This window comes from Capsicum annuum, chromosome 2, assembly GCF_002878395.1.
Source record: "Capsicum annuum cultivar UCD-10X-F1 chromosome 2, UCD10Xv1.1, whole genome shotgun sequence".
Lineage (NCBI taxonomy): Eukaryota > Viridiplantae > Streptophyta > Magnoliopsida > Solanales > Solanaceae > Capsicum > Capsicum annuum.
This window is the reverse complement of record NC_061112.1, coordinates 152,682,286-152,700,005: the sequence shown is the minus strand read 5'-3', so window position 1 is coordinate 152,700,005 and position 17,720 is coordinate 152,682,286. Positions and strand designations below refer to the sequence as shown.

At 33.8% G+C, this 17,720-nt stretch overlaps 2 protein-coding genes across 5 annotated transcripts; one reads left to right on the top strand and one right to left on the bottom strand.

Annotated features, from left to right (window-relative positions):
* Positions 1–9,358: 9,358 nt before the first annotated feature.
* LOC107860690 lies at positions 9,359–12,809 on the top strand. 4 transcript variants are annotated; one of them, XR_001671578.2, is made up of 3 exons: positions 9,366–9,972; positions 10,523–11,709; positions 12,475–12,809. XR_001671578.2 is itself a non-coding variant. In XM_047407618.1 (2 exons), exons 1-2 carry the CDS (start codon positions 9,907–9,909, stop codon positions 11,618–11,620), a joined length of 1,164 nt encoding a protein of 387 aa, XP_047263574.1. In that variant the 5' UTR covers positions 9,359–9,906; the 3' UTR covers positions 11,621–12,040. The 4 variants fall into 4 exon arrangements, 2 of the variants coding, with proteins under 2 accessions (XP_047263574.1, XP_016561626.1); XR_001671577.2 differs by having other exon boundaries at positions 10,520–11,709; XM_047407618.1 differs by lacking the exon at positions 12,475–12,809 and having other exon boundaries at positions 9,359–9,972; positions 10,523–12,040.
* A 316-nt stretch (positions 12,810–13,125) lies between these two features.
* On the bottom strand, positions 13,126–17,152 carry LOC107860689 (SUPPRESSOR OF GAMMA RESPONSE 1). The gene is made up of 6 exons (XM_016706139.2): positions 16,866–17,152; positions 15,593–15,725; positions 15,202–15,388; positions 14,205–14,701; positions 13,728–14,012; positions 13,126–13,635 (listed from the first exon to the last, which is right to left on the bottom strand). The coding sequence occupies exons 1-6, from the start codon at positions 16,871–16,873 to the stop codon at positions 13,582–13,584; spliced, it is 1,164 nt and encodes a 387-aa protein (XP_016561625.1). The 5' UTR covers positions 16,874–17,152; the 3' UTR covers positions 13,126–13,581.
* Between the last annotated feature and the right edge of the window lie 568 nt (positions 17,153–17,720).

Here is a 17,720-nt window from a genome sequence, read left to right as displayed (position 1 = left end):
ATTTATTATAATGCAAGGCATAGTCTTGAATGTATTTAAGATATATCCCAAAACTCTTTTCATTGCCATCCAATGAGTTTTGTTGAGATTACTCGTGTACCGACTCAATTTACTACTAGCGCATGCTATGTCTGATCGTGTACAATTTATTATATACATTAAACATCCCAATACTCTTGCGTACTCCAATTGTGATTCACTTTCACCTTCATTCTTTTGAAATGCAAAGCTCACATCTAATGGAGTCTTGGCAATACCGAATTCTATATACTTGAATTTGTCAAGTACCTTTTCAATATAATGAGACAGTGACAATGCCAACCCTTGTAGAGTTCTATGGATTCTTATACCTAAGATCACATTCGCAACTCCAAGGTCTTTCATATCAAGCTTGCTCTTGAGCATTCATTTTGTTGCATTTATGTCAGAAATGTCTCTACTGATGATTAACATATCATCCACATATAAACAAACAATGACTTGGTGATTTGGAGTGTTTTTAATATAAACACATTTATCACATTCATCACATTCATTTATTTTGAATCCGTTTGCCAACATGGTTTGGTCAAACTTCGCATGCCATTATTTAGGTGCTTGCTTTAGTCCATACAATGACTTAATAAGTTTACACACCTTGTTTTCCTTTCCGTGAACCACAAAACCCTCAGGTTGTTCCATTATATTTCTTCCTCTAATTCTCCATTTAGGAGAGTGGTTTTCATATCTATTTGATGGATTTCAAAATCATATACCGCAGCCAAGGAAATTAATATTCGAATTGATGTTATCCTTGTTACTGTCATGTATCAAAGTAATCAAGGCCTTCTTTTTGTTTGAAGCCTTTTACTACAAGTTTTGTCTTGTATTTGTCAATAGTGCCATCTGCTTTCATTTTCCTTTTGAAGATCCATTTAGAACCTAAAGGTTTATTTCCGGGAGGAAGATCAACCAATTTCCATGTATGGTTGCTTAAGATTGAATCAATCTCACTATTGACTGCCTCTTTCCAAAAGGATGATTCTGACGACGACATCACTTGTTTAAACGTTTGAGGCTTATTTTCTAAGAGAAATGTTACAAAATCCGATCCAAACGAAGTTGAAGTTCTTTGACGTGTACTACGTCTTGGATTTTCTTCATTATGTACATTCTCACTTGGTTCCTCTCGAGATCGTTTAGATCCTCCACTAAACTGTTATGTCTAAGTTTATACGGGTAAATATTTTCAAAGAATTCAGTATTATCTGATTCAATTATCGTATTTTCATATATATCCGGATGTTCGAATTTATGAACCAAAAAATAACATGCTTTACTACTTTTAGCATATCCTATGAACACGCAGTCCACCGTCTTAGGTCCTATTTTAACCCTTTTAGGCACAGGAATTTGGACCTTTGCTAGACACCCCCACACTTTGAAATATTTCAAGTTGGGTTTTCTTCCTTTCCATTTTTCATAAGGAATTGATTGTGTCTTACTATGGAAAACTCTATTGAGTATACGGTTAGCCGTAAGGATAGCCTCCTAATACAAGAGAAGACTAGGAATTCATAAAATGGACACACAAGATGCAAAAATCAGCAAGCAAAAACAATACAAAAGAAAGGGGATGAAGAAGAAGATTGCATAAACGTAAAGATAGATAGAAAGACCCTTACTTCTACTAAGTGATTAACAAAAGATGATGTATCAAACCATTAATCACACCTCACCAATAGAAGCTCAAACCTTCCTCTTAGGTGGACCAAGGGAATTCACACTCCTCAAAATCCACCTTTCTTGCCAATTTGTCAACACAAGTGAAATCCATCAATTGTGCTAACCCTAATTCGATTTCTCTCTCTTAAGGAGAAGGAGAATACTACAAGCTAACACTAATATTACAATCTGAAAATTCACTCAATTCATTATGTCAAAACTAAGAAAAATAAGATCTAAGGTGCCTATTTATACTATTACAAAACAAAGACTAAAATACCTTTAATGAAGGGTGCTCCTTTGGAGTGTAAAAAAAAAGTCTTAAAGGACCATAATAGCCCTAACAATGGGAGCATCTTGAGTGTCCAATTATAGTGTGCAAGGTCCATCTTGTCTTTCAAGTAAGGCGCTTCTTGAGTGTAATGGTTCCCTTCTCCTCCTTCAACTTGCCAAGGCTTTAAAAGGCTCTAAACACTTACCAATTCCGAAGCTTGAACCTTTGACAATACCTTGTACTCTTTTATGCTCTTTATGCTTGTATCAGCCTCCCCCCACAAGTTTTGTGCTAAACCAGAACTTATAAGTAAGACATTCATCATTTCCTTCAAAGTTCAGTTTTTTCTTTCCGCAATTCCATTAGATTGAGGTGAATATGGGGCCGTAGTTTGATGGATGATTTCATTCTCTACACATATTTGCACAAAGAGAGATTCATATTCTCTACCCCTATCACTTCTTATCAATTTTATCTTTTTATCTAACTGATTTTCAACTTCAGTTTTATATTGTCTAAACGCATCTATTGCTTCATCCTTACTATTTAGCAAATAGAGATAATAATATCTAGTGCAATCGTCAATAAAAATTATGAAGTACTTTTTCCCATCACGTGATGGTGTTGACTTCATATCACAAATCTCAGTGTGTACTAAGTCTAAAGGATTGGAATTCCTTTCAATGGACTTATAAGGATGTTTTGCATGCTTTGATTCTACACACGTTTGACACTTTGATTTATTGCACTCAAAGTTTGGCAAAACTTCTGAGTTAATCAGTTTTTGTAACGTTTTATAATTAACATGGCCTAAAAGTTCATGCCATAAATCATGAGACTCAAGCAAATAAGAAGAATTTGAACTTTTATTTATTTCAACATTCATTACATTCATCTTATAAAGGTCTCGGTGAGATAGCCTTTTCCCACATACATTTCTCCTTTGCTAATTACAATTTTTTCAGAAACGGTTACACATTTGAATCCGTTCTTGTTTAGAAGTAAAACAGAAATTAAATTCCTACGTAACTCAGGAACATACAAGACATTGTTAAGTGTCAAGACCTTTCCTGAAGTCATTTTCAAGCATATTTTTCCTGTTCCTTCTATCTTAGCAGTAGCAGAGTTAGCCATGTAGATCATTTATTCTACTTGAGTCGGAGCGAATGACGAAAATAACTCTTTATTGGCACATACATGGCAGGTGGCATTAGAATCCATCCACCATTCGCGAGGATTTTTCACCAAGTTACATTTTGAGAACATAGCATACAAATCATCGCATTCTTTGTGAGTCTCAATCATATTTGCTTGATCTTTTTTCTTGCCTTTTTCGGGGCCAGACAATTTGTGGACTTGTGGCCAATCTTACCAAAATTGAAGCATTTTCCCTTGAATTTCTTCTTGGGTTGATAGCTTCCTTGTTCAGCTTTCTTCCTTTTCTTAGAATTGTTTTGGTCATCTACAATATGTGCTCCATTAATTGTAGACTTTCCTTTTAACCTTCTGTCGGCAACGTTATTATTCTCTTCAATACGTAATCGGACAATAAGATCTTCGACAGTCATCTCCTTGCATTTATGCTTCAAGTAGTTTTTGAAATCTTTCCACAGAGGTGGTAGTTTCTCAATGATCGCTGCTACTTGAAATGCATCATTTACAATCAAACCTACAAAACAGTTTATGTGAGTTCTAAGAACATTTTCTATTTGTTCAACTAAGGTATTTTTCAAAGAGATACCTCTTGCTAGGAGATCGTGAATGATTACTTGCAATTTCTGCGCTTGAGAGACAACTAATTTGCTATCTATCATTTTAAAGTTCAGGAACTTTGCAACAAGGAATTTCTTAATTCCTGTATCCTCCGTCTTATATTTTCGTTCAAGTGCCCCCCACAATTCCTTCGATATCTTAGTTCCACTATAAACATTGTAAAGGTCGTCTTGGAGACTACTCAAAATATAATTCCTGCAAAGGAAGTTTGAATGTTTTCAAGCCTCTACAATTACGAAACGCTCTTTGTTCGAGGTTTCCTCGGGCACCTCAGGAGAGTCTTCGCTAGTGAACCGTTGCAGACACAAAGTGGTGAGGTAAAAGAACATCTTTTGCTACCATCTCTTAAAGTCGATGCCCGCAAACTTTTCGGGCTTTTCCGCAGGTGTCATATGTTGCGGAGCATTTGCGCGGCTTGTCGTAGCAATGCTAGTCGCCGCCACAGTCGTAGCATCATCATGCATTTGACTTTCAGTTGCCATTTTTCTGTCACCACAAGACATAAAAATTTAGTATTTTTCAGAATACTAATTATAAAGTTAAATAGAATTTTAAACCTTTCTTCTTGTTTCTAATTAACAACGAAGTTTTTATGACTTCCAATTGTCAACCGATTGAATTTTAAACTTGTGATGAAGATTTTATGTCTTCTAATCACTAGTTAAACTCAAACGGAGTAGAAAGCTTAAGCTTTAATCTCCAAAAATAAGTAATACAGATTCTGAGCTTATTTCCTTAAGATTGTTATCTTCCTTCTACGGGTACAAGAAGCTGTATACTAGAAACTACCACTTCAACTAGTTCAAGTTTATAAACCAAGAACACAATAAAGTGCAGAAAATACCCTCAACACAAGATCAAAGTGATCTTTCCAAGAAGTGTATTTTATTTTTAGAAATAAAGATGAAACAGAAATGGCCAAGTCGCCCGAATTCACGGACTTTCCTTGAGGAAATAATTTTCCTCACTGTATCTAAGGTTGCGGAATTTTCCTCCCAGGATAAAATGGTCAAACAAATCAATTGTAGCGGTACCTCAAACAACTGGAATATCTTCGAACTCACTGAACGTTTTGAGTGATCACACAAAATATTTTTAAGGCAAGAAGAGTGTTTTTATTCTGTAATTTTCGTTCATATCAAAACCTGTGAATGAAACTAGGTTTATATAGTCATAACATGCCTCTTTGAAAAGGTGGCAGTGGTTCAATTTAGAGGTGTGACTTTTCTGAAAATGCATGCCTGTTTACCCAAAACAGTGCAGTATTTATCTGCATCAGCTCAGTCGAAACATTGCATCTGTTACTATATGCATATAAATGGAGTATTAAAATCCAATTCAAAGCCGAGCGAGCAACGACAACGGCACGAGGCATCTCTTATTTCTTTCCTCACTTATCATGTGGAGTAAGTGTTCTTGATTATAAACACTTCCAAGTTCTCTTCTTCCACCAATGTGGGAGAAAGAGTAAACTTTCTAATTTTGGAGTACACTTTTCATTTTAGTGTCTCCTTCCCTCCACCATTTTACTCTCCATTTTTCCATTCACATTTCTTTCATATACTATGAACCCAACATATATAAATATTCTTTATATATCGTAAACACAAAAAATAAAAATAAAAAACACTTATTTTCTTTCGTGCCATAGCCGTCCTTTGACTCTTCTCTTCTCCTTTCGAGTAAGGAAAAACGAAAGTAAATAACAAATTGTCAGCGTTTCATTTAAGTAGAAAAGAAACACTGTATGAAAATGTAGAATTATGAAGTTGACAAGCAATTGCCACAATCATCGAAGAATAAACAAAAGTGGATTACGAATTAGCAACTTGTCATATATACGGTAATGGGATTGAGATTTGAGATTTGAGATAGATAGTATAAATCTAATTAAATATCATCTTTGGTCACTATTTCATTTCCGATATAAGTAACGCATGTGTATTTTTATATAATAATTCTAACATCAGTTTATACCAAATTGAACATGAAATACTAATTATATGAAAATGATGTTCATCATCATGGCAATATTAATCCAATCATGTGAGTTCTTTCATGGAAGTCAACCAATATGAAGCAACAAATAAAGCACTCAATTCATGAAATTCATAATTCAATATAATTTTACAAGCGTTGATCACCTCACTTATACATCATCTCCCTACCCTCCTTCCTCCTCAATGGCCGGCCATTCATTAATAATTAGTTGAGAAAACATTCCACATGAAAGGTCGAGTCCTAATTTACCTCGATTCATAATGCCACAACTCATAGAATCACTTCCCCTTTTCATAAATAAACTAAATATTCGTTATTTTAAAAATGACGGTAAATTCATAAAACGTCTATGAAATTATATAACTCATTCTTGATCTAATGATTAACCAAGCATTCGATCTGTTATTACTAGGTTGTACACTTGTAGCCTTTCATTTATTAAAAGTTTTATAAAAGACATTTAGCACACGGCAATGTTTGGCATGGTCAATTAGTCTTGGTCGTTGGACTAAACTCATCCTCCATTTTTTTTCTACTAAACTAAATAGACAAGCATAAAGTAACCTAGGAAAATGTCAAACTTTATGACATTTGGCATTTACTACTGGGTCATCTTCCCCAGTAACACACCTAAATAGCCCGGTCGTTACTCCTATTTATTTATTTATTTATTTATTTATTTATTTATTTTTGAAGCGTACGTTATATATATATTCAAGGCGTTTATGTTATCCGTGGATGCTGATTTAAGTTTTAAGATTATCAAAAAAATTAAATCTTAAATTAATCTACAATTAGAATTGTGTTCGCAATTGAATATTTCTAAATATTTCATATAACAAGATATAATCAAATTCCTGTGAATTCAAAGGTAGAATTTTGAATTCGTCACTAACTAGCTATTGTTAGATGATTTTGAAATGTAATAACATGTTAATTATCAGTTTTAGGTGATTATATATTAATAATGTTTATCATGAAGCTAATTATAATTACCTAATAATTGATCTGATAATTAAACTCATTTATTTTATACTTTCCTGTTAATTACGTGAAACAATTTACTTGTTCTGATTTTATTTTTATTGCAGGTTACGTTGCAGAAATAGATTTGATTATTTCAAATTATAAGCATTGCAGGGAATATTCTCAAAATTTCGAACGCTGTCAAATTGATTGTTTAAAAGTGTGTCTTTGAATTATTCGCCTCCATAATATCTTGTGTCCGAAATAAAAACATACGTCAGTTTTCACAAGGCTAATTATTTTAAGTCTTTCTTTTTCCAATCAAAATGAGCTTTTTGAAAAAAAAAAAAATAATTAAAAAGAAGTTAATTTTTTTATGATTATTTAATTCTTTATCGTTCTCATAAAATAAGCACATTCTTTTAAATTGTTCCTTAAGTGATCATTTTCAGATTATAAGTATAAGAATTAAAGAGTCAAAAAAACGCCTAAAGTATGTTGGTGTTTTGAATTTCACATCTGAATTATTAGATGTGCGAGTTTCCTACTTGAATAATCACTAACTATTTATTTATTAGAAAACATTTTAACTATCAATCATTCATTTTTTTTTTTCTATTGGAACGATGGCCATACTTAAGGTAGAAACGAAATGACTGATAATTAAGATGTGTTTTAATATATAAGTGATGATAATTCAGATTAAAAAAACTCACACGCTTAATGGTTCTCGTATAAAATTTGAAAAAATTAAATATTTTAAATATGTTTTTTACCATGATTGATAATTACAATATCCTATTGAATTGAGTGTGGGAATTCCAATGCATGTGCCAGACGAAACATCGTTTTCTTAGCCATTTGAGTGAATATATACAAACATAATTTTGTTTAGAGTTAGAGCTGGAATTTTGTACCTTGATTTCTTTTTGTAACTATGCATATGATTTTTGAATGTGAAGACAATTCTTGTTAATAGCATAATATATACATTTAGGGGTGATTTTCGGCAAACAGTTATTACGAAATAATTATTAAATAGTGGAATAAATAATCTCAAGACTAACTAATACTATCTTCAACCAAACACAGGATACAATAGTCCTATATTTTATGACAGCATTATTATACTTTATATACCCCACACCAAACAACTTCTTAGCAACATTGTCGTCAAAAACTATAAATTACATCATGCATATGGCGTACATATATATAGAGTTCAATTGCCATTTCTTAATTATTCAAATGTTCTATTACTATATGTTACTTCCTCCCGTTTATAATAAGTAGTACATCATTTATAATTAAAGTATTTGTAGTTTTCAAGAACAATTATTATTAATGGTGAAATTAGGAAAAAAAAACAATTATTTTTTATTTTGAATATCTAAAGTAAAAATAATGTAAAATAACCATTTTTTTAAATATGAACAACTACGTAGGTAATATAAAACGGAGAAAATAACAATTTTATTAATCTAGTAAACGGCTTTATTAGGATCAGAACTTTGGTAATGACAGGATAAGAGATCCCCCTTAATTCCCATGTCAATAAAAATTAATGCTAATTAATTCATCCACAGGAATGAGTAATTAATTACAGATGACTACTCCATCTTTCCCATTAAAAAGTCTTCAACTAAACAAATGAAATTATGACTAGTAATAAAACCTCATACTAGTATTATCCTAAAAAATAAATCAATGTCCGCTTGTTTCCATGTCACTTATTACAAGAAAATTACACCTCAATCAATGGGGTTCGACTTTAGCAGGACTTAGTCCAAGTCCAACATTCGACTAACTGTATATTTGGTTTATTCTTTTTTCAGGAGAACCATTTAGCTGACATATATTTATTTATTATCCGTCGTTCATTTTTACTCGTTCTTGTCGAAATCAAATAATATAAATTTTAATTAATATTATAAATTATATTTTTTATCGTATTAATATGATAAGGATATTTAAGACTTATAATATTTTTTTATATAATTTTCGACCATTTAAAAATTTTAAATTTTAATTAATATACTTCAATTAAGCTTTTAAAAATTAAATAGATTGAGCTCGAGAAGTGAATCAGTGACAATAAAAATGAAGGGAGGGAGCACTCGTTAAGTTAGAGCACTGAGAGAAATGAAAGTTGGAGAAGAGAGAATGATGGATGAAAATATATGGGATAACATTTAAAAAATAAATAAAATTACAATCATGATATCCCATATTAGTTTTCACGCTTCTTAACTAATTTCGTGATTGCTACAATCTTTCATCCATCAACAATAGATATCAAGTAGCATTTTACTTGTGATGTTTTTGTATTCCCTTTGAAACTCTATTAATTTAGATTTTTGTCAAAAAATTTTACAAAGGAGATAAAACACTTGTTATTTATGGTTCTCAACTCAAAATTTTTAATTAAAAATTAAGGAAAATATCACTACTGTTTTCTACATGCATTCCCTTTTTGAAACACTTCACTTGATTCACTTTTTTTTAATTTAATTTCCTAAAAGCAAATTTAAAGAAAGTGGATAAAATTGTACTTGTAAATATCAACGAATATGCCATGGAGATCTCCCCACGTAAAATATTTATCTATTAAATCCAATTTATTTTAAAAAAATGACAGTCAATCCAATCTGGAATAGCATCAATATTCCTAATTTTATAAAATTAGGAATATTTTTTATTCTTTTTCCAGTTATATTAGGAATCTTAAAAAACATCATTATTTTTTTCCCCACCACATTATATGATTGGTGGGGTGTGGGGGTGGGTTAACATTGTAATGTCTGTCTATATATAGACATCTGCAGAAAGAGTGTTGAATTACAAGAAAAAGAAGAAGAAGAAAACCCAACAAACAAACGGCTATAATTTACCGTTTATTATAAGTAGTCAATCTACAAAGGAAAAAAAAATTGGAAAAAATAATTCCCCTCTCTCAATTTTGATGATAATGGCAATTCTTCAATTGCTGTAAAATTTTGAGAGGGAGGGGGTTGATAGATTTCATTTTTTTTTTCCTTTTTTTTAATCAGGGTTTTCTTCAATTATTTTTCTTTTTTGATAATTTTTGTTATTTTCTGACAAAAAGATTAAAATTTGGAAGAAGCCAAAAGTTTGATTGGGGCCATTTTGGTAGAAGGGGTTTGAAAAAAAATATCTTGGTGGTGCTAATGGTGTCTGATATTTATTATCCTTCAAAAAAGACAGACGATTTTTGTGAAGACGTTTGTGGCGAGGTACAATTTTCCCCTTTTTTATCAATTGATTTTCTTACTTATGCAAATTAGTTTGGATTTTTGGTAAAGATTGTATCTTTTTGTTGTTGGGTTTCTGGGGGATTATGAAAAATGTGTTTTTTCATTTTGGTATTGATATGGATTGAATGTAAACCCTGAAATCTTGAATTTGGGTGATGTGGGTTGTGCCCAATGAACATATTTTGCAAAAAAATAAATAAATAATAAAAATTGCAATTTGATTGATTCTTCATTTATATATGTATTGTTATGAGCTTCTGGAAATTTTGTGATGTTTTGATATTTTGAAAATGTCCATGTTTTTGCATATTAGCTAAATCGATGGATGTTTCAGTTTCCTTATGGTTCTCGGTGGCTAAAAAGATTTGAAACAAATACTATGTTGTTCTGTCTTGTAAGATATTTGGGAAATACTATATTATCTGTACTTAGGGGTTCAATAAACTTATGTCTGAATGTTTGATTGTTTCAAAGGCTTGCTGCTATTTTGCATCTGTTTAAAGTTTGTGGTCTTTTTGATATGCAGCAGTCTAGTCCAGGAATGGTAAGCATGTCAAGACTACGGTGTATGCTTCGAGGGTTGGATTTAAAGGCTATTGTCTTTTTAGTTGTGTTTGTGCCAATGTGCATAGTTGGTATTTACTTTCATGGGCAGAAGATTACCTACTTTCTCCGCCCAATATGGCAATCTCCTCCGAGGCCCTTTATTGAAGTTACCCATTATTATCATGAGAATGTATCGATGGAGAACCTTTGCAGGCAGCATGGATGGGGAATTCGTGAATATCCTAGGCGTGTCTATGATGCAGTTTTGTTTAGCAATGAAGTGGATATGCTTACTATTAGATGGAAAGAGTTGCATCCTTACATCACACAGTTTGTTCTTCTTGAGTCAAACTCCACGTTTACTGGATTGCCCAAGCCTTTTACTTTTGCTATTAACCGGGACCAATTTAAGTTTGTTGAGTCTCGATTGACTTATGGTACCATTGGAGGAAGGTTCAGAAAAGGTGAAAATCCATTTGTTGAAGAGGCATATCAGAGAGTAGCGCTCGACCAGCTTTTGAGAATAGCTGGAATAGAGGATGATGATTTGCTGATAATGTCCGATGTTGATGAAATTCCTAGCAGGCACACCATCAATCTTTTGAGATGGTGTGACGACATTCCTCCGATTCTTCACCTTCATTTTAGGAATTACTTGTACTCTTTTGAATTTGAGCTTAAGCATAGAAGTTGGAGAGCTTCAGTCCACAGGTATCAGACTGGCAAGACTAGATACGTACACTATCGTCAGACTGATTTGCTTCTGGCAGATTCAGGTTGGCATTGTAGCTTTTGTTTCCGCCACATCTCAGACTTCGTATTCAAGATGAAAGCTTACAGCCACACTGATAGAGTGAGGTTCTTGCATTATTTGAACCCTAGAAGAATACAAGATGTCATTTGTCAAGGAGCTGATTTATATGACATGCTTCCTGAGGAGTACACATTTAAGGATATCATTGGTAACATGGGACCTCTCCCTCATTCTTACTCAGCCGTGCATCTTCCTGCTCATTTGCTGGAGAATCCCGAGAAGTATAAGTATCTCTTGCCTGGGAACTGCAAAAGAGAAAGTGGCTAACCTTTTACCACACAGTTGGGTTCATTTTCGTAACATAGGAGATTTTCATGTGCCGATTTTTTTGTTGCACTATGAGGGACTCTTATCAGGTAACTGATGATGGTCGTGTAGCAGTGCCATATACAGTTAAACCTTATATGCAACAAAGTCTAGGTTAAAAAAAATGTTCTCAGGGAAGCGGCTGGGTATATATTGTTTTCTTGGGTTCATTTGAGGTATCGGTACATTCATTTGCCGAGTAAAAAATTAATTTAGGGTGATGTAAAATCTTGGGTAAACTTAACCGTTTGCTGTCTGTATTGCATAACCCTGAGATAGGACTCTTTGAATGACAATGCTGGAGCTTTTTGATTGTAGAACTGTTTTTTTCTCTGTATCTCCTGTTAAGAGACATATATTGCAATATATAAATCTTGACAATGACTTGGCATAAGTACCCTCAACCTATGACCGATTTTGAAACGAATGTATGTTAGCCATGTTAATTGAGCTAGTGGTATCAGTCCGACAGAGCAAAACATCTGGCTGGTAAAATGAATATGCTCTTGGATAGTGCATTTGGGACAGTTTTGAGTTTCTTGTTGGTAACTTGGTACTTAGTTTGAATCCTGTGAAACAGTTGTTAGTTTCTTCATAGGTTGTATATCATTATCTTCTTGCAGACAAATTTAGCACACTGTATCCAGAAAGGCCAACACGAATGCCCTATTTTCATCTGTCAATTACTTGTTTCCATCTTCAAGCCTAAGATTCCATATCTTTTTTGAAGCAAGTAATGATTTTCTTTCTTTGCTTTCTAAGATGGAGTTCGATATGCACTCTGTGTTAATATACTTTCTTTTTGTTCCCTCTAGTTTTTGCAGGAATTGAATCTCATCCTTGAATCAAGAAGTCACTTTCTGTCTGCCTTTTTAAGATGAAACTTTGATATTGCTGTTCACATACTTAATCAAGATGTTTCTTTCACTACAAAGGTGACTCATGACAGTAGCTTTTTCCTTAACCACTAAGGTGACTCAAGGCACTACTTTTTATTTTATGACCTATGTGAATTAAGTACAAATTCGGACCCCTTGTTTTAGATTGTATATGAAACTGAATATCTGTTTAGGTTTGTTTTTTTTTAATACCAAATATCACTATTGAATTTTTTAGTACAAGAATTCTATATACACCCAACATAGTGTCATCTGACTTGCATGCTGAGAGATTTATGTATGTATTATTGTGCATGCTTGGAACATATAAGATGCAAAGCAATCTACATAAAAGAAGTTAATAATAGACCCTTATGGTCCGGGCCTTCCCAAATCCCGGGCCCAGCGCGGAAGCTTAGTGTACCCCGACTACCTTTTTAGTAATACTGGTAGCGCATCCTGTTCATTTTAATTTGACACCAATCTGTTGTCAAAACAGTAAGACTGGTGGTTTGAATCTCTGCCCTTTGTGCAAAAAAAGCAAAAGCAAATCTCTTCAAGCATACAAAATTAGTAAAAAGACGAGCATTTATCTGTAAAGAATCTATGCAAAACGAAAAGGTTCAAACAAGATGCCTCTCATGTCACTGTGCATGGAATCAGACACAACGAAAGAGGCATTAGAAAGCAATCCACACTTGTAGTTAAAATAAAACTAGTACTCCAAGCTAGAAACTTCCCAAAGTATTTGGGGGTCAGAACATGCTTGAATAGAACACAAAGGATATGAGAAAGTCTTAACAACACACATCAGAACAAATCAAAATTTGAGCCACGTCAGTAGGCTCACTATGCCTTTTAACAATTCCAATTCCCAAATACTGATGATTCTTGCAACAACTCCTTCAACTCGTTTTTCTTTTTCCTCTTTTCTCCAGAAACTTTTTCTTCTGAGGGTTGTAGGACTGAATTCAAGAGCACAATCTTGTTGAAATATACTCTCCATCTCAGAATGCACAAAGCATTATCTCACTGCCATTAACGCTATAGCCGATCCAACCAACTAAAGATATTCTCTTGAGAACCAAACGGCAAATCCTGGTAGTACACAACATCAGATTCAACGTTAGATTTTATTATGCCGTATAAAACGAATAACTCATAAGCACCTGTTTAAGGATGAAACTTACTGAAAGTTGAAAGTCTGGAGGAGTATCCAATTCCAAGTTATCCAACTCTGGAATTCCGCAGGTTGTGCTACCATTTCCTTGTGGTAAATGGCAAGGGTTATGAGTGTAGTCCGAAGAAGGACCAAGACTATCGAGAAATGAATAATTATTAGGTTCATCACACAACAGAGAAATATCAACATCATCTGCTGCTTGCGATTCACCAGCCAAGCAGGTGGAGTACTCCATTTCACATTTAATTTTAGCATCAGAAGTCTGCCCTGGTTCGTTGGCAACTTCCACTTCCTAAACAGAAAAACGAATATTAGTGTATGGAAAAGAACTGCCAAAATGCATATAGGTATTAGGTAGATCGAATTGCTTGAAATATGTGTTCGTTAGTTGAATGCACACAAATTTGTAAGCATAAATAATGTACAGAACAGCCAATGAGAGAGTTATAAGGAAGATGCAACTGCATCATCAAATTGTTTCTACCTGATAAGGTGAGGAGGGAAAAGGGTCATCCACAATATCATCACAGGAAGGGGTTTCTCCAGCTCGAGGGGGATCGGGTATAACAGTCTTTGGAGTTGTAGGCCCAGTTTGATTCGCTCCCACACTGGCTTCTTCATTGTCAAGAGAATCATTGGCCTTGACGGATTGCTTCTGCTGCTGGTAAAATATTTTTGAAACCACATATTCACCTTCTTTTTCCTCCTCATCGGTGCCCAAATGGTACTGATGCATGACCCAATTAGTCTTTTCCTGCTTTGATCCTTTCTTAGTAGTTTGATAGAGAACCATGACCTTCTTACATCCCTTTTGGAGCCCATTCTCCACAATAATCTTGGTCTTTCCTGTCTTGTGCCAGCGGACATGTTCGTTCATCAAATTATTTTCATCATGAATCTTTCTACGCTTCCGTTTACCAGTTGCATATGCATTAGTAATGCGATAAAAGAAGTGAATGCTACTTCCATCCTTTTTGGCACCTGAAACAAGATAAAAGTGACTGCTAACTCTTAGTTCTGTCGGAATCACAATCCAAAAATGGAAACTTATACAGTATGAGAGATTCAGGAACGAAAATCTGCCATAACATATTGACGATTGTCAGGTTTCAACTAGAAAAATGGAAAATGAAAAAGAACTCCCTAAACGTCAGAATGAGCAACTTGTATCTATACCTTTGTTACAACAACTAGCTTTTGCTACATTTTCATTTTAAGGTAAACGTAACCCTGAAAACAACTAGAGCCTTTCCTAAGATAGCCTTCCAAAAACACAACCAGCTTCTTGCACTTGTGTGCTAAGAGCAGCTATACAGAGATGACAGTATCTAGTAAAACTTGACGTATCTTGTGATGGGAAAGGGTGTTCTAAAGATAATCAATTCCATCTGTTTATTTCTCCAGCATATTCTATTGACTAGAATAATGCAGCTAAAAGCAAACAGAAGATAGTGTATAAAAGAATTCGGTGCTTCACAAACCAGGAAGTTTTTCAGGATGAGTATAGCAAATCCCTTCGTAAACATCAAGGGTGGGGATGAACTCATCAATGAATTTGTGTTGCTCAGAATTTTCCATCCCGCACTTTGCTTGTAAATGCTCCACGAGCTCTGCATCAGATGGATCAAATTTCACACCAACGGGTAGACCAGGCCATTCAGGAGAAACCTGAATCAGAAAGCAACAAAATATTGAAGCAACCTTGAGCAAGAACTTTATGATACAACTATTTGTTGGCATAATCTTGAACCAGGGGAAAAAAGAACTTTCTTTACGTGAGAGATTTTCAACTAGACTAAGCAGTTTGGCAAAGCTGTTCATTAGAGGACTATAAGAGGTAAGTAAATTATGCATGGACACTTATTAGCTTACATCATTGTTATCAATACAGTAATGGCAGTTTGGGCATTGCCGCTTTGCCCCGCAATCTTTGATTTGAAGTGCAGCAGGGGCACCAGCATTTTTAACTTTACTCGCAAGTCCTCTGCCATCAATAAGCCAAGATCTGGATCAACAAGAACACGTATTAGACCGGTCAATCATCTTATGGTGACATTATTGACAAGAAAAGATCTAGAATCTCATCCAACAGATCAAGAAACTTCGATTGCACCATTAAAGGAACAACAGAACAACAATAGGCAATAGCATACTCTACACAATCCAACAAGTGTGGTCTGGGATACTTAAAAATTAGAGAGAGGTTCAATACACGCTCTGGATAAATTCAATAATTCATCTTCCTTCACTATCAGTTTAGACTTTCCGCCAACTTTTCCAAGCAAATTTGAACCTCCAATCCAGCAACACCAACAACAAACCAAAATGTAATCTCACAAAGTGAGGTGAGGTCTGGGGAGGTTAGAGTGCACGCAGACCTTACCCTCCTCTACCGATAGAGAGGTAGTTTTAGGTAGACCCTCGGCTCGGGAAAAAAAAAAACTTTTTAATCCAATAAGTTGAAGACAATATTGGGCGGACGATTAAGAACATGAGACCAACAAAAAAAAAAAAAAAACTGGGGCAATAAAAGAACCTATGAAAATCCAAGGTTAAATAACAATATGACTAAGAAACTAGTGTTACAACAAGTGGCGACTTCCAACAACCAGCCAGTAAAAACACACATTTGTTTTCTAAACAAAATTGGCAATTTATAATATATGTCACTAACACTAGTCGAGAAATTAATGTCTCGTGCAATCCAGCAAACACATAACACACTTGAACATTTTCAAGTATGTTAGAACAATCTAAAAAGGCAATAAGGCAAACCATGCACTAAAACTCGCACAATGTGCAAGGTCCAAGGAAGGGCCTTTATTTCCAAAGCTTAAACAATCTGATGAAGAATAAATATTTCGCCTTTCTTTATGGATTTTCACATTCCAAAACAAAGAACAATCAAACCTATGATAACCCAAAATCTTTACTGAGCTACAGTACTACTCAGCATTATCCCAGAAGCAAACACAAATCTTACAAAGGAAGCTACTATCATCACCCGAAAAATTTAAAAGAAAAACTCCCAGAATCTTATAAAGATTTAATTTTTAAACCATATTTGATCATACCAAATCAAACCCACAACACAATTTTGCCTAAAAACACAATCTTTAAAGTTTAATCAAAGATTAATCCTCACCTTCCCATAAGAAATTTACAAGATTAATCAAGAAGATTAGCTTAATCTGAGTTTAGTGAATGTATCAAACACAATAGAACAAGAGAGGAACTTCAATTTATAGTGCCTCAATTTCTCCCCCTTTCTCCACTGAACTAAGCAAAGCAGGACTATAGGAGTGTGAATGAGCGGGAAATTTATCCTCTGAGGTTTGGTATCCGAGCCTATAGGTTTGGTGGGGCCCTGAAGTTGACCGAACCTCGGGTCTGCTTATGACCTGGCTGTGGAAGTGAAAATGTCTTGTTCGAGAAATGGGTAATAGTGTTAAAACGGTAAATTTATCTGACCCGGATTTCTTGCTCTCCAAGCTATAAATGGAAATGTGTTTTTTTGTTCTCTTCATTTTGCTCTTTGCCTTTTTTTAATTATTCTGTTCAGTAGATTTGTCTAGCATGTGGAACCATCGGTTCGATTTGATTTTATATATTATCGATTTGATTTATCGATTTTTAATTTTTAAATATGCTAAATTAATAAGATATTTTTTTATCAATTTTTAGTCCTGATCGATTTAATTTTTTATTTAACCTATAAAATAATACTCATAAAACAGAAATAGTAGTAATTAACATGAAAAAAAGCAAATCTTACTTACAACCAAAAATCCTATATGATGTGTTTTGATTTACAGGAATCTTCACATTTGAACTAAATGTTATTGGGAGAAATTAAGATTACGTATAATTGAAATAATAGGTTTGTTAATTTGTAGAAATTAATATATATATATATATATATATATATATATATATATATATATATATATTTATATTCTTATTGGGTTATCGGTTTACCCAATAAGAAAAAATCAAAGCG

Coding starts and splice junctions, on each gene's coding strand:
- LOC107860690 (XM_016706140.2), top strand. CDS start 9,907: ATGGTGTCTGATATTTATTATCCTTCAAAAAAGACAGACGATTTTTGT. Junction 9,973..10,519: donor GTGAAGACGTTTGTGGCGAG/GTACAATTTTCC, acceptor TTTGATATGCAG/CAGTCTAGTCCAGGAATGGT.
- LOC107860689 (XM_016706139.2), bottom strand. Junction 15,389..15,592: donor ACTGTATTGATAACAATGAT/GTAAGCTAATAA, acceptor TTTCTGATTCAG/GTTTCTCCTGAATGGCCTGG. Junction 14,013..14,204: donor TTCCCTCCTCACCTTATCAG/GTAGAAACAATT, acceptor TTTTCTGTTTAG/GAAGTGGAAGTTGCCAACGA.